General features: G+C 51.0%; 1 protein-coding gene across 1 annotated transcript in view; it reads right to left on the bottom strand.

Moving 5' to 3' along the window:
- ABCC1 (ATP binding cassette subfamily C member 1) overlaps positions 1-15,922 on the bottom strand; it is a 106,026-nt gene that overhangs the window by 29,265 nt on the left and 60,839 nt on the right. Inside the window, exons 15-19 of the mRNA XM_006101666.2 lie at positions 12,913-12,988; positions 10,804-10,930; positions 8,481-8,657; positions 6,009-6,176; positions 2,757-2,940 (exon numbers count right to left, since the gene is read on the bottom strand). Coding sequence (XP_006101728.1) covers positions 2,757-2,940; positions 6,009-6,176; positions 8,481-8,657; positions 10,804-10,930; positions 12,913-12,988 — 732 coding nt within the window. The remainder of the gene's footprint in view (positions 1-2,756; positions 2,941-6,008; positions 6,177-8,480; positions 8,658-10,803; positions 10,931-12,912; positions 12,989-15,922) is intronic.

Below are 15,922 nucleotides of genomic sequence, written 5' to 3'. Positions count from 1 at the left end.
CATCTCCTTGCTGGCTCCTTTCCATGCCAATGTCACTTCTCAGAGGGCTTCTCTGACCACCCTGCCTGAGTTGCTGCTGTGCCACCCTGTCACACCCCAGCACATTATTCTGCATTTTTAAAAAATTCATAGCACTTAATGCTGTATGAAACCATCTATGTTTGTTGATCTGTTTATTGCCTTTCTCTCCCACTAGATACTAAGCTCTATGAGGACAGGGATTTGTCTATACGTTGCTCACTTCTGTTTCTCCAAAACCTAGGACAGTGCTGTTATGGGCTCAATTATGTCTCTCCCCCATGCCCCCCCCCACTCCACCCCTGCAAATCCATATGCTGAAGTACCTCAAAATGTGTCTATGTTTGGAGATAAGGTCTTTGTAGATATCACTAGTTAAGATGAGGTCATTAGGGTGGGCCCTGATCCTATATAACTGGCATCCTTATAAAAAGGGGTAAATTTATGCCCGGCCAACATGGCTCAGTGGTTGAGCACCAACCTATGAAGGAGGAGGTCACGGTTCAATTCCCAGTCAGGGCACATGCCCTAGTTGGGGGCTCCATCCCCAGAGTGGGGTGTGCAGGAGGCAGCCGATCAATGGTTCTGTCATCACTGATGTTTCTATCTCTCTTTCCCTCTTCCTTCCTCTCTGAAACCAGTCTATAATAATAAAAGTGTAATATGCTAATTAGACCGGACAGCCAGACGATCTTCCTGATGTTCTTCCGGATGAAGCCGGGGCTGTGAGGGCCGAGCCCCTTGCACGAATTTTGTGCATCGGGCCTCTAGTAAAAATATATTTTAAAAAATAAAATAAAAAAGGGTAAATTTAGAGACAGACACACAGGGTGAATACCATGTGAAGATGAAAGCAAATAGGGATGCTTCTACAAGCCAAGGAATGCCCGAGTTTTGCGAAAACCCCAGAAACTGGAGAGAAGCGTGGAACAGACATTCCCTCACGGCCTCAGGCAGAGCCTACCCTGCCGACAGCTTCACCTCAGACTTCCAGCCGCCAGAGCTGTGAGACAGTACATTTCTGTTGTTGAAGCTACTGTTTGTGGTACTTTGGTATAGCAGCCCTACGAAGATAATACGAGTACTTGACACACAGTAGGTGCTCAATTCATACCTGTGGCATGACTAAGTCAATGAACAGTAAGTAGCTTCCTTAGCGATCAGCCCCTTTCACAAAGCCTGGGATCCACCTGCTCCCGGCATAGAAGGGACGAGCTTCTTTAAGCCCCAGCTTCCTCACCAGAGACCTGGGAGTAGTAATTCCACCTCCCTCATGAGCTGCTAGGAGGATTCAGCAAGATGACTTCTGTGAACAGAAGCCAGGGAGCACTCCACATCACAGACACTTCAGTGACAACTCTGCCTGGGGAGCCTGCGCGGCATACCCGTGACCCTGCCCCTGAACACCGTCTATCGGAGACCTGTTTGGGGACCAGGTGGATAGCAAACACACTCCACAGGCTCAGGAAGCCTGTAATCAGCTCCTGGAAGAGGGAGACAGGGCAGTTGACCTCTGTGTAGTTCCACTCTTTTTAGCAACAGCTGAAACCAAAGCCGAAAGGCATCAGATGACTGCTCCGTGCTCACAAGGCCGGAGCTCGGAGCCAAGGTGAGCAGAGGCTCGGCTGAGCTGCCAGTCTGACTCCACGAACACAGGGCAACCGGCAAAGGCTGCAATCCAAACCCCTGGCTTTTGCACCACATGATAAGGGAGAACAGGACTCTTAGAAGTCTTCCCTGTCTGCTTCCAGTAAGGACGGGTGAGGTCCCAGCCCAGAATTCAAAAGGTGCCTCCGAGGCTGTCCCTGCCCTGAGGCCCGGCCTGGGAGGGGAGACGGGGAGCAGCGGCTGGGAAGGAGGCAGGTCTGTCTCGACCTGGCAGGTGCCCAGGGCGTGGGGGTAAAAGAGAGGCAGCAGCTGCCATTTACTGACGACTCGGTGCCAGAGGCTTCACGTAACGTGGCACATTAAATCAGCATCTGGTGCTAGAAGGCTGGTTCTGCTGTTACCCTGCTTTACCAACGGGGAAACGGAGGCTCAGAAGGGGTTTGAGGTCACACAGCTGGTGAGAGCAGCAGCTGGGATTCAAACCAGGTCCTGCCAACTGCATGCCTGCACGCTCCACCACCTTGCCTCATCTGGGTTAAGCCACATGCCCCCGGCTTCTCACAGCCTCGTGGGAGCCGGGAGGACTGTAGTTATCGCTGTCCCTATTTTTGTCACAGGGATCCTGAAGCTCAGGAGGCCCACAGCCACATCACAGAGAAGTATCAGGACTAGTGCCCGGGTCTGCTGACCAGGCCATCAGCACTGGGACCCCTTCTCAACTCAGCCTAGAGCAGTGGTTCTCAACCTTGGCTGCACATTAGAATCACCTGGGAATCTTTTTAAAATCCTGATTTCTGGGCCTCATCCTCCGGAAATTCTGTTTCTTTGTTACTAATGTTGTGGCCCCACTCCATAACATAGAAACAGAATTTCCGGAGGATGAGGCCCAGAAATCAGGATTTTAAAAAGATTCCCAGGTGATTCTAATGTGCAGCCAAGGTTGAGAACCACTGGCTTAAAGGGTCCTTCCAGGTGGTTCCTGAGGAGGCCTGGCCCCGCCCCTGCCTGACGCCTGATGAGCGGCCCAGTGGCTGATGGAGACCTGCAGGGGACAACTGGGGCTCTGCAAGGCGCCCCTGGCCCCTCCCACCCACCCACCCCTCCACACTGGAGGCAGCACACCACCCTACCTTCGTCCTGCTCCGTCTGCTCCTGTTCGGCGCTGGAGTAGGTGCGCAGGAACTCGGCGAAGGCCCCGTCCCGGGCCAGCAGCTCCTGGTAGGAGCCCATCTCGGAGATCTTGCCACCACTCATGACGACGATGACATCCACCTGTGGCAGGTAGCTGATCCCATGCGTGACCAGGAGCCGAGTCTGCGGGCAAAGTAGAGACCGGGTGGGTCGGCACACATGTGCGACCGGGAATCACCCCGCGCCTGGGACAATGTGAGTGCTCCCATTCAGCACATGTGCCAGCACCTGAGGGAGGAGGGTGGTGGTAACGGGGAAGGACTCAAAGATCCTGCCCCGGATTCCAGGGTCGGGGAGAAATGAATGACTTGACTAAAACTCTACATGCTGGACAGTGACACGGCACACAGGGGTTGGGGCACTGATGTGGGGTGAGTGTTGCACTTTTAGTAAGGTGATGGGAAAGGCTATTTTTAAAGAAAAATCTGAAGGACAGAAGGGAGGGAGGGAACCAGGCACATGTAGACAAATAAACAAGGGACTCTGGCCCTGAGCAGTGGTTAGAGCTTTGCCTGTGCACCAAAGGCTTGCGGGTTCAATTTCCAGTCAAAGGCATGTACCTGGGTTGCAGGTTCAGTCCTGGCCCTGGTCAGGGTGAATGCAAAAGGCAACCAATGGATGTGTCTCTCTTACATAGATGTTTTCTCTCTCTCTCTCTCTCTCTCTCTCTCTCTCTCTCTCTCTCTCTCTCTCCTCCCCTCCCTACTTCCCTTCCACTCTAAAAATCAATGGGAAAATATCCTTGCGTGAGGATTACCAACAAAAAGGACTCTGATGCAAAACAATGTGCATGCAATGGCTTCATTTTTTTTTAAGTAACCACCCACTCCCACGCCCCCTCCCCACCCCAACTATACAATTTGTAAATGTGTCTATCTTTTATCTAATGATCTGAATGTTTGGGAAGACACTCATCAAACTATTTACCTGAGTTGACCAACTTTTCCTTAAAGGGCCAGATGGTAAACATTTTCAGTTCTATGGACCCTCCGGCCACTGTGGCAACGAGTGGCTCTGAAGCGGTAGCATGAAGGCAGCCATGCACAGGCATAAACAGAGGGGCTGGCTGTGCTCCCAACCTGCTTTATTCACAGACCCTGATATTTAAATTCAATGCCTTTTCCACATGTCACCAAATCATTATCTTTCTTCAGATGTTTTCCAACAACTTAAAAATGTAATGGGCTGGACTGAAACAGAGCAGGCCAGTGGCTGGCCCCGCCCTTGAGAGAGGAGCTGGGTGCAGAACACAGGAGGGCCATTTTTTAAAATTCTACACACACTCTTTGTACTCTTTAATTTTGTATGACTTCAATAACAATTTTTTTATTGTTCAAAAATTATGTCTGTACAGAATTTGTTGTGGTGTGTCTGGGAATGCTTCAACAGGCAAGTGGCAAAATACTTACGATATACGTGCGCAACATGATAACCCCATCAAAGCGTTTATACACGCAGCAAGAGGATGTGAAAGAAATTACAAAAACCCCTAAGCGGTGTGATGATGCCTAATTGCTTTGTACTTTTTCATGTTTTTCTGAATCCCCTATACTCTTCCCATGGGCATGTTACTTTTTTAATCAGGAAAAAAAGAAAAGAAAGAACCAGTACTCCCACCCCCAAATTCCCTCTAAAAAATCCTATCTAATAATAGAGAAACATGGTAATTAGGGGTAACTTCTCTACCCTTCCCATTGGCTAATCAGCGAGATATGCAAATTAACTGCCAGCCAAGATGGTGGCCGGCAGCCAGGCAGCTGAAGCGAACATGAGGCTTGCTTGCTCCAGTGACGGAGGAAGCCAAGGTTCCCCGCCTGCCGCTGCTGGGCTCTGAGCTCCGGATGCAACTATGTTGCAATTATAGGACCTAAACAAACCCCAGAAACCTGCTTTCAGCCAGCGTGGCCTCAGAGCTTAGAGCGGCCAGTGATGGCAACAGAGTTTCAATTATAGAATCTAAACAAACCCAGGTACCTGCTTTCAGCTGGCAACGGCCTCAGAGCTGGAGCCGGCTCTCAGCTCCAGTGACAGCCATAGAAGGTAAATAAATCCCAGAATAAAAAAAAGAAAAGAAAAAAAGGAGAGGTTGGGAGCTTCAGTCACCCGCCAGCCTGAAAACGGCCCTCAGCCCCTCACCCAGACTGGCCAGGCACCCCAGTGGGGACCCCCACCCTGAAGGGGGTGTGACCAGCTGCAAACAGCCATCATCCCCTCATCCAGGCTGGCTAGGCATCCAAGTGGGACCCCCACCCTGATCCGGGACACCCTTCAGGGCAAACCAGCTGGCCCCCACCCGTGCACCAGGCCTCTATCCTATATAGTAGACGGGTAATATGCAAACTGACCCTAACAGCAGAAGGACTGGGATGACTGGTCACTATGACACACACTGACCACCAGGGGGCAGACGCTCAATGCAGAAGCTGCCCTCTGGTGGTCAGTGTGCTCCCACATGGGAGGAGCTTGCTCAGCTACAAGCCAGGCTGATGGCTGCCAGTACAGCGGTGGTGGTGGTAGCCTCTCCTGCCTCCTCAGCAGCGCTAAGGATGTCCGACTGCAGTTTAGGCCTGCTCCCCGCTGGCAAGTGGACATCCTCCGAGGGCTGCCGGGCTGCCAGAGGGATGTCTGATTGCCAATCCCCCGGGGAGCGGGCCTAAGCCAGCAGGTGGTCATTTCCTGAGGGGTCCCAGACTGCGAGAGGGCACAGGCCGGGCTGAGGGACCCTCCCCCCCCCCCCGCCCCTGACCTCCCCAAGTGCACAAATTTTTGTGCACCGGGCCTCTAGTAAAATAATAAAAGAGGATCAGAGCCATTCCCTACTGGGTTGTGGCAGTTTTTCTCCCCAAACCTCTGTCCCTCAGCCTGTGGTCACTTTGGAAAGGAAGGGAGAGCTGCCTGCTCAGTCACAGGGGCCCTTGGGGTGGGACTTCTTTCTCTGAAGGCATCATCACTGTTACATCAGGAAGAGGGGGGCCTTTTCTGGCCAAGTGGAGGCAATGACTTCAAGTCAGGGCCAAGGACTTCCCCCATTCTGGGAAGGGTTCCAAGGGAAGCATTAGAAAAGTGTTCTTAAGTCCAATTAAAAAAAAAAAAAGCCGGGAAGTGAAGGAGTCCTAAAGGAGACACATTCCGACAACCAAAGCACAAGAGAACCAGGCCTCGAGCCCTGCCCCTGCCCCTTCCGCGGGTACCTTGTTCTTCAGCATCCCCTTGGGACCGATCACATGTTCAAATATGTGTTTTCCCACGTGGGCATCCACCGCCGACAGCGGGTCATCGAAGAGGTAGACGTCGGAGTCACAGTACACGGCCCGGGCCAGGCTCACGCGCTGCTTCTGGCCCCCGGACAGGTTCACGCCCTGGGGAGTCACATGGCAGAAAGTGGGTTTGCTGGGAAACCTCCAGACATGCAGGGAGGGCAACCTGCGTGGGCTTCAGCACACCCGGCGGAGACCCCGCAGGGCTGCACCTCCTGCGGCTGTGCACAGCAGAGGCAGGAGGTGCACCGGCACCACTGCGGGTCTGCGTCCCAGCACAGGATTAGCCTCACCTGGAAAGCAGGTAGAAGAGAAGACCTGAGCCTCCAGGGAGCTGCTGAGTGGAGACCCAGGACAGAGCGGGTGTTTAGCAAAGGGTGGCTGGTGACACTGAACATTGTTGGCTACGGGAAAGGCTCCTGATCTTTGAGTGTGATGGAAGGCACCAGAAGACGTGGCAACGATATCATTACTGCTATTACTGTTATTTTTTTTTTTGCTGTTGTTAATCCTTGCCCGAGGATTTTCAATTTTCCATTGATTTTTAGAGAGAGTAGAAGGGAGAGGGAGAGACAGAGAGAGAGAGAAAAATTGATGTGAGAGAGACATCTATTGGTTGCCTCCCCAGTCAGGGCCAGGGATTGAGCCTGCAACCAAGGTACGTGTCCTTGACCAGAACTAAACCCGGGACCCTTCAGTCCGCAGGCCTATGCTCTATCCACTGAAGCAAACCGGCTAGGGCTACTGTTGTTATTATTAACAACTAATGGTTTTTGAGAGCTCACTCTGGATCTAGCACTCACTGGTGAAGCCTCAGACAGTCCAGGTGGGCTGCATCCGGGAGCACTGGGATCCAGCCCCACTCACTAGCAGGAAAGGTACCATTTTCTAATTCACACAAGAGCACCACATGGGCCATACAGCAGCAGCCCTGTCCCTCCCATGACAGATAACTCATTGTCATTTCCATATCTGGCTGGGAATCAAAGTGGACACCCAGTGGGTTAGCTGCCAGCCTCCCTGAGAGATGCCCTCCATCCTCATGCACCAAGATGGTGTCCTGGCAGCCAGGTTTTTCTGCTTGGTCCCTCTGGCCACAGCTTTCTGGTCCAGGGGCAGATATGATTCCTGAACTAAGCCAATCATATTCTCTTCCTCCAGATTCTGGTGCTGGGACCCAGACAAGGAGAGTTAGGAGTCACCAAGTGGCACATACAGGCACTTAAAAAAAGAAAAAGAAAAAGTAAGAATAATAATTTCAAAAAGCTGATTGGCAGATTTCCCTCTAATGAAATAAATTATTCATCAACTAAGACAGCTGATTGAGCTACTGTCTTGTAACTGAAAATGGACAAGAAAGCTCTTTGATGCTGCTGTGGAACATTTGCATTTGCCTGGTGCACCCCATGTGACCACCAGGGGGTGCTAAGACAAGCTGGCCAGTCAGTAAAGCATGTGCAAAGGCCCAGAGGTGGGAAGGGGTTCAGGCAAGTCACTTAGCCTCTCCCTACCTCCTTTTCCTCAACCACTAACGGGGGAAAACAGTAAATCCCATCTCGCAGGCTTGTGTGAAGACAAAATATGTATAAAATGTGTAGCACTGGCCCTAACCAGTTTGGCTCAGGGAATAGAGCGTCAGCCTGTGAACTGAAGGGTCCCAGGTTTGATTCTGGTCAAGGACATGTACCTTGGTTGCGGGTATATTCCCAGAAGGGGGTATGCAGGAGGCAGCTGATCAATGTTTCTCTCTCATCGATGTTTCTAACTCTTTATTCCTCTCCCTTCCTCTCTGTAAAAAACCAATAAAATATTTAAAAAAAATGTGTAGCACTGTATGTACTAGTGCCTACTCTATAGTAAATGCTCAAAGTGTTAGCTATTTTATTATAACTGTTTTGAAACAGACTGTGAACATCTGAATTACTGACACCCCTCCTCCCTGTATAGTGCCCTTTGTCATGGGACTTTGCAGTCACATGACTACAAATGTAGAGCACACTTCCTGGTCCCTAGTCTTTGGGCTCAACCAAGTGACCTACCCACTTTGTGGTGGAAAGAACAGTGTGCTTTAAGGGACATCACACTACTTTTTGTTCTCTTGGGCTTCTGCTCTCACCGTGAGAAGAACTTACCCCTGGGTTGCAGCTGCCCCCTCAGCCTGGGCCCCAGAAAGAAGCCATGTGGGGCAGTCCTGGGCCAAACCCAGTCTGGAGCCAAGCTCAGCTGGCCTGCAACATGGAGCAGAGTTGCCCAGCTGAGCCCGGTCTGGGTCAGCCAATCACAGTCAACTCACACACCCACAAGTATGGGAATAAGTGTTTAACATCATAAGTCACTGAGATTTTTCTGTGATTGTTACACAGCAGTAACTGACTGTTACAGGGTCCGTGCTGAAGACATACTGACCTTCTCACCAATCTCCGTCCGGTCCCCGCTGGGCAGGATTTCCAGATCCGGGAGGAGGGCACAGGCTTCTATCACAGACTTATAGTACCTTTCCTGTAACTGGCGTCCAAAAAGGATGTTTTCTCGGAGAGAATCATTCTGAATCCAGGCCTGCTGGGGGACGTAGGCCACTGAGCCCTACATGGCAAGCGGAGAAGAAAGCAAGAGACAGGGAGACGTACTTGGTTAACAAGATAGCAGCCAGCTCACCACATGCCAGAAAGGCCCTACTTCACAAGCGACTGCATCACACCCATTGTTTCAACAAGAGGTAAACTGAGTCACAAAGGACAACGGATGCCAGAGCTGAGATCAGAACCCACACTGACCAACATCGGGAGTTCAAGAATCAAAATCCTCATTGGTGAGATTATAGTTATGCATTTAGTAAAAATTCACTGAATGCCTCCATCAGTGGACTAAAATGCCTCCCAAGAATGGGAAATTATCGATTACAAAAATTACTGATTACAGTTGCGGTAAATGCTAAGAGAAAAACATATGAGACCTTTAAACAGTCCTTTAAAAAGAAAGACCTAGTTAGGAACAGCAGGAAAGCATGTCTTGAGGAAATTTCCTTGATGAAATTTAAGCAAGGACTTCTGTGTCAAAACCGTCCATTTCAAACGCTGTTGTGTCTTTCTTCCCACATAATGTAAGGTATCAAGAAGGCCATGAGAAGAGGGCTAGGCACTCCATTCCCGGGCAAAATAACCATCACAAATAAACCTTTAACCTCATCAAACCCAATACTCAGTGCACCCTCCAATTCCAGATCCATCACTTTTTTATTTAAAAGCTTTCTCCTTTAAAGCTGTGGTTCTCAACATGGAGTGATTTTGCCCTCCAGGGACATCTGACAATGTTGAGAGACACTTTTGGTTGTCAAAGCTGGAGGCTGCTATGGGGGGTCCCGGGATAGAGGCCAGGGATGCTGCTAACCACCCTACGAGGCACAGCACAGCCCCACAACAGAGAATTATCCAGCCCAACACGTCAACAGGGCTGTGGTTGGGGAAACCCAGGGTTAATGAAACAGAACGCGACGTGGGTCCCTACATGGTTTGTAATTTTCTTCCATTAACCCAGCTCATGTGGACCATTGATCCTACTTCATAACATGTATTTGAAAGCAATGACAGGACATTTCCTAAAACAACAGCTAGACAATATTAGTTTGGACCCAACTACTGCAATGTATACTTTCTACTAATGCATATTAGGCTAAAGGGCATTATTTAATCAACAAAGATTGTGCACTGAAATAGAGACAATGGCATAAACCAGCATCCCAAAAGCAGATTCCAAGAGACAGTAATTCTGGGCTGTAACTAGTTTCCGCAGAGACAATAAAAAGATTTGGGCAAATATGGCTGGACCATGCTGGGTTAACCAAAGTTAAATAGGTTTCTTTCTCCCTGCGGGATTTCTTAGAGCCTTTACTTTATTAATGTTTATCCTACGTGTCCAAGAGGGAGGGAACCAGAGTGTGCAGTATTTCCCAAAACATCCCACAAGATGAGTTTGCTACAGACCCCACTGCAGGTACTGCTGGTACCAACAAAACTTTGAGGGAGGTTTTCCTACCCCAGGAGAAGGCTTTCATGGGGAATGAGCGAAATGCAAAACAAGACTCTTAATTTCTAAAGGACTCATTTATTCACTGAAGCAGCCTCTCAGACTCTCTCTTGAGGAAGATAACAGCTTAGTTCATGGTACTCTGTGTATTTAAATGCAATAAAACCACAGTCTGTTTTAGCCCCATATTAAGAACTCAATACACACTCAGATTTTAAACAGTTCCCTTAAAAAGAATTCTCTAAGATCACATTCCAATGACATAAATCAGAAATCTTAAGTTTAGTTACTTTTACAAACACACACACACACACACACACACAAAAACAGAGAGCTCCGTAGAGAGAGAACAAGCCAGAAAGACTCATGGACAAAGAGGTCACGAGATGTACACTGAGGAGCAGAGATGGGGAGGGAACGAGAGACAGTGAGCAGACCAGGGAACATTTGTGTGCTTCCTAAATATGTACTCCAGACCTCCAGACCTGGCACTATGCTAGGTGCTCGGACACAGCAGGAAATAAGTGACACTTCTCCCGGATGGCACAGAGAAGGGCAGAAAGAATGCGAGAGAAAGAACAAGAGAGAGAGACCCTGCTGCTCCTGCCTCATGCACGGGGACCACATGAAAGAGAAGCCAGCATCACACCTGACCTTCCTCTCACCCATCAGCCCCCCACGGCTCCCGCTCACCCCGTCCTCCTACCTTGATAGCCACGTGCCCCTCCACCTTGTCCATCTCGGCCAAGAGCGCTGAGAGTAGAGATGACTTTCCACAGCCCACCTGGCCCACCACGGCCACCAAGGAACCTTCTGGAACGGAGAAGGTGATGCTGAAAAGACACAACACACAGTGCCTCAGTCATGCTCTCACCTGAATGAGGTCGACAGGGGCCGGTGCCCTGGGCCACGGAGCTGGGTTTACCCTGAGTAGAGAGAGAAGCGGAAGGCAGGGCGGCCGAGTGCCTCTACGATCTGGACATTTCTCCCGTGTTTCTACTGCTGTGCTTGGCTCAGTGAACAGTCTCAGGCCTTTCCTGTGCGAGGCACAGGCCAGGTGCTGAGATGCCAGCACATCTGAGAAAACGGAGACCTGAGCGATCGGCCAAATGCAGGGCTATTCACTTTGCCCCGGGGCACAGCACAGGTGCCCTGGGGGCAGAGGGCACCTCAAAATGAACTCTGAAGGAAGAGTAAGCGTGTGTCAGACACAGAAACCTAGACCAGCTTAAGAAAAGGCCAAGGCTTGAATAGCGTGTACGGTCAGGGATTGACATGTCAATGACACAGATGAGTCAGGGAGGGTAGGCCCATCCTGAAGGTGGGTGGTGGCCTCCACTGAAATTGCCCTGTGACAGGTACAAGAAAAGAAGCTCAGTGTCTGCCTGTCACACGGCGTGTCAGAGCCAGGATTTCCTCCACCAGAAGGGTGGCACGTCCAGGGCACTGCTGGGTTGCTCACACTGGCTGTGCTTTTCCACGGCTGCTATTAGGATTTTCAACCTATTCGTGGAAATGCTGCTAGATTTCGCTGTCACCCACTGTCTGATTCTTGGGGACCTGCTGCACGGTCGCACTGACTATTCTTTTGTTCCTGTGCAGTGATGGGGGTGGCCTAGGGGGGCTCAGGGAAGCAGCTCTTGCAATCATCCAGGTGAGACGGGAATAACTTTATAGGCTGAGGAGAAAGAAAGTTTGGATGAATAAAGATTTGGGGAATCGAGGTGGGAGATGAACAGGACAGCCTTTGATTCTGGAAGAACAGAAGAAAAGATGAGAGCACAGACATAGAGTATTTACTTGGGGAGTAGAATGAGAGAAAAGCTAAAATTGAAGCAGGCAGGAGTAGAGTCAGACACAAGGAAGAACTTCCTAAACATGCAACCCCACCATGAATTTTCAGGGAGATGTGATACAGACCCTTTTCTCTGTAATTTGGCTCCCAGGAAGTGGGTATTTGCTCAGGGGCATGGGGGATACATTTGGCCCCTTCTGGCCCTGTGTTTTGGGGACTCCTTAAGGAGGCCTAGAAACCACTGAGCAAGGCCTCCAGTCAGAGGAAATAAGAGGCACTTAACAAGTTGCCCGGGAAGCCAGGTCAATTCCCTGGACACTGTGTGCCTTGTGGGCAAGGTACCAGGGAAGGAGTGGGTGAGAAAGGGTGATCCAGGCAGCTGGAGATCCCCGGAAGGACAGAGAACAATTCCTTCCTGAGAGCAAATCCCAGCAGACAAGAATTCCTTACGACAGACTCAAGCCTGCCTGCCACCACCATCAGCATCACAGTCTGGGACCCTACTTGGCCAATCAGTGTGCTGGGTCTCTCCGGGCACAGTAATTGGCTCAGGGAGGGGCACATGACCCAAATTGAGCCAATCAGAGGCAGGCAGGTCTCCTAATCCAGTGATCTGTCAAGTCTGAAGGGTTGGTGACCGCTGTCCTAATCCACACCTGGAGTGAATAGGGACCATTTGCCATCATGAAGGGAGAGGCCGTCTGAGAGAGAAGCAGAACAAAGACAAGATGCAGAGAATCCTAATGGCACTGAGTCCCTGGATCACACTGTACCTGAAAGTGGCCCTTCTCAGTTACTCACAGCCTAAGCCTATCTGTGCAAGGTTTCCGTCACTTACAATGAAGGGAACCCTCTGAGCCAGGCACACTATCACCAGGTGTGACTGCATCTACTCCCCAGATGAGTAAAGGGAGGCTCAGGAAGGCAGGTGACCTCTCCAAGGTCACAGAGCTGGAGCGTGGCTGGCACCGAACCCATGTTTGCCCAGAGCCCTGTGCTTCTGTCCACATCCTGGCTTACCCATTCAGGGTGGGAGGGTCGCTCCTGGCCCACGTGAAGGTGGCGTTCCTCACGGTGATGCTGTGCGAGCCGCCGCCTGAAAAGCAGCAGACACAGCGCGTCAGGCACAATGAAGTCACGGGACCGGGAGTGAGCAGCAGGCTCTGACTTTTTTTCTAATCAAGTGTGGTTCAACCCCAGAGGCTAGACAGTTCCGCTAGGCATCATCTGGTTACATCTGTCTCAGTTTCTAAAGAAGAACCCAACCAGCAATTTTGGAGGTGGCCTCAGACCCAGAAAGCAAAAGGAAACCGCAAGAGGGCTCCGCCCCGAAAGGCAGGAGGTTGTGCCATCCGGACGCCCATCTCGCAGAGGTGGGGGGACCCACGGGGAGCACAGGGAGCCAGAGACTTCCCTCGCCCTGTCTTGGGAGGTTCCGCCAGCCAGCTCTGGCCGGGAGGGCCGGGCAGAAGCCAAGGTCAACGGCAACAGGGAGCACCCTCCTGCACTGAGCTTCTCTCCAGCGGCGTGGGCTGGCCCTTGGCCCTCACCACGCCCCAGGGCCTCCTCCTTTATGTTCAAAGCAGCCCTGCACCCCAACTCCTGGATTTCAGGGCTGCCCCCTAACTCCTCCTCTCATCACAGTAGGCCCTTCTAAACAGCAGTCACACCCGCTGTGACAGGCAGGCTGTGGGGTCTGGCAGGGGGAGGGTGGTAAGACAAAGCCTGCATACATGCAGGGCTCCTGTCCTCATTCACTTTCCCTCCTCTTATTTTCCTTTCACTCCATGTCCCTCACTTAAAAACACACAAATTTGACTCTAATTATGAGCCATCTTAAAACCACCTAGAGATAAGACGGGGGTGTTTTGCAGTTATCAAATGAAGAAATAAATTCTCCCACATATCAAAAACAAAAAGTTGTGGTGAGAGAAAGTTACTGGTTAATCTAACTTAATCTTCTCCCTCCCTCCCCCCATCCCCACTGAAAATGGAGAACCAGGAGGAAACTGGAAAAAAATTTTTAAAAAGCCACTTGAGACTGACAAGCTAATGGACCAGGAGAAGTGGCCGAAAGCTGCCAGGTCTGGCACCTGGAGGTGTGGATAAACATCTCAGAAGGTCAAAATGCCTCGCAGGTTGCCACCAGGGCAGGAAGGGAGGGGCTGAGGTCTGCAGGGCTCCAGGAGGCTGGGGTGGGGCTTTGCAACATGACACCTGCAGTGAGCTGTGAACTGCAGCAGCTCAAACCTCCACTGGCTGCCCCGAATTTAGGCCCTGGGCTGTGCAGAGACATTTAACCCTGGCGTGGATGCTGTTGCTCCCTGTGTCCTCTGGTGGGGAGGGGACGAAGGTCCTCAGGACAGCAGGGACTGGATGACCAGAGGCCAGGGAAGTCAGGAGGAAGATTCCAGCATCCAGTGAGTACTAGTGCTCAAGTAGAGGTGACTCTGCTCCCCAAGGGACAGAATGGAGAGCAAGACATTTTTGGCTGTCAAAACTGGGGTGTGGTCAGGCTGGCGTGGCTCAGTGGTTGAGCACTGACCCATGAACCAAGAGGTCACCAGCTCCATTCCCAGTCAGGGCACATTCCGGGTTTCCGGGCTCAATCCCCAGTAGGGGGCGTGCGGGAGGCAACCAATCAATGCTTCTCTCTCATCAATGTTACTATCTCTCCCTCTCCCTTCTTCTCTCTCTAAAAATCAATAAAAACATTTTTTTAAAAATAGGGATGTGGGCTACTGGCATCTAGTGGGTAGAGGCCAGGGATGCTGCTCATCATCCTATAACCACCCCAGAGCAAAGAACGATCTGCTGGAACGTCAGGAGAGCCAAGCCTGAGCTGAACATGCTGCAGATCTTCTCAATCGCACTAGGGAAGTAACGACCACCATTCCTGGGCTAGCAGGCACTGTGCTGGGTGTTTAACACCACTGAAGACACCTGAAAACCTATGAGGTGCCAGGTAATGGGCACACATTATAACCAATATATACACACATTCATGGGGCGCTGGAGCCAACACGGTGTAGGCTCAGATCCCTACACTGCCACTTCCTAGCTGGATAGCTTTGGGCAAGTTACTTAACTTCTCTGTGCCTAACTTCCTCATCTGTAAAATAGAATTGAGAATAATGGGATGGACTCCACAGGGAGGGCTGTGATGAGGAGTAAATGAGGCAATACACAGAGAGTCCTTAGAACAGTGCTTGGCACATAGTAGGTACTCAAATGTGGTAGGCAGACAGACATGAACAGAACAAGGATGATGATGATGGGCCAGGTACAGAAGATCAGGGTGGGAAGCCCCAGGTGCCTAGCGACAGACATTTGTAAGGTGGGACCTCGCCCTCAGGGTGACTTTTCTCCTCTAGCTTATCTCTGGCCAGGCGTTTGGACCAGGACCCCCTGACCTTTCCTCCCTAGAGATAACATCTAGGCCTCAACTTGTATTTTAGCTCCAGGCCCAGATAAGCAATAAAACCAACCTCAGGACCAGCGGCATTGAATGACCCCCTGCCCTGATGCCGGCCAATCAATCAGTGGAGACCACAACCCTGAAAGGACACACCTGGAACACTGCTGAACAGTCTATTTAGATCTTCCCCTGGGACCTCCCCTAAATCTCCACTCAAAACACCCTTAGGGTGAGGACCCAGCTGCTCTCCCTCCTGGGAGCACGCCTGTGCCTGGGCCTTTCTCTCTCCCCCTCCCCCTCCCCTTCTCCCTGCCCCATGCTTCCTCACTCCCAAAGGGGCCCTTCCTTTACTCCTATAACTTGTTTCCTAAGCCCATTTCTTCTAGGAATTACTTGTACCTCTGTGATTTACCCAATAAATGTTCTCTTATAGTTTGGGTCTTGGCTCTGAATTCTTTCCTAGCCAGAACCTAAGTACCGAGGTTGCTGAACCCAGGTTTGGTCTGACCCCACCCGTCAGACACCTGGTGCTGCTCCCACCGCCTACAACAAATCCACTCAGTGGCTAAGAGCACAGGCTGTCGTGTGGATCCTGATTCCAGTTTGTACTCG

The sequence above is a fragment of the Myotis lucifugus genome, unplaced genomic scaffold (assembly GCF_000147115.1).
Source record: "Myotis lucifugus unplaced genomic scaffold, Myoluc2.0 scaffold_376, whole genome shotgun sequence".
In the NCBI taxonomy this organism is placed as follows: domain Eukaryota; kingdom Metazoa; phylum Chordata; class Mammalia; order Chiroptera; family Vespertilionidae; genus Myotis; species Myotis lucifugus.
Note: the sequence above shows the minus strand (reverse complement) of the source record. Positions and strands in the feature narration are given on the sequence as shown.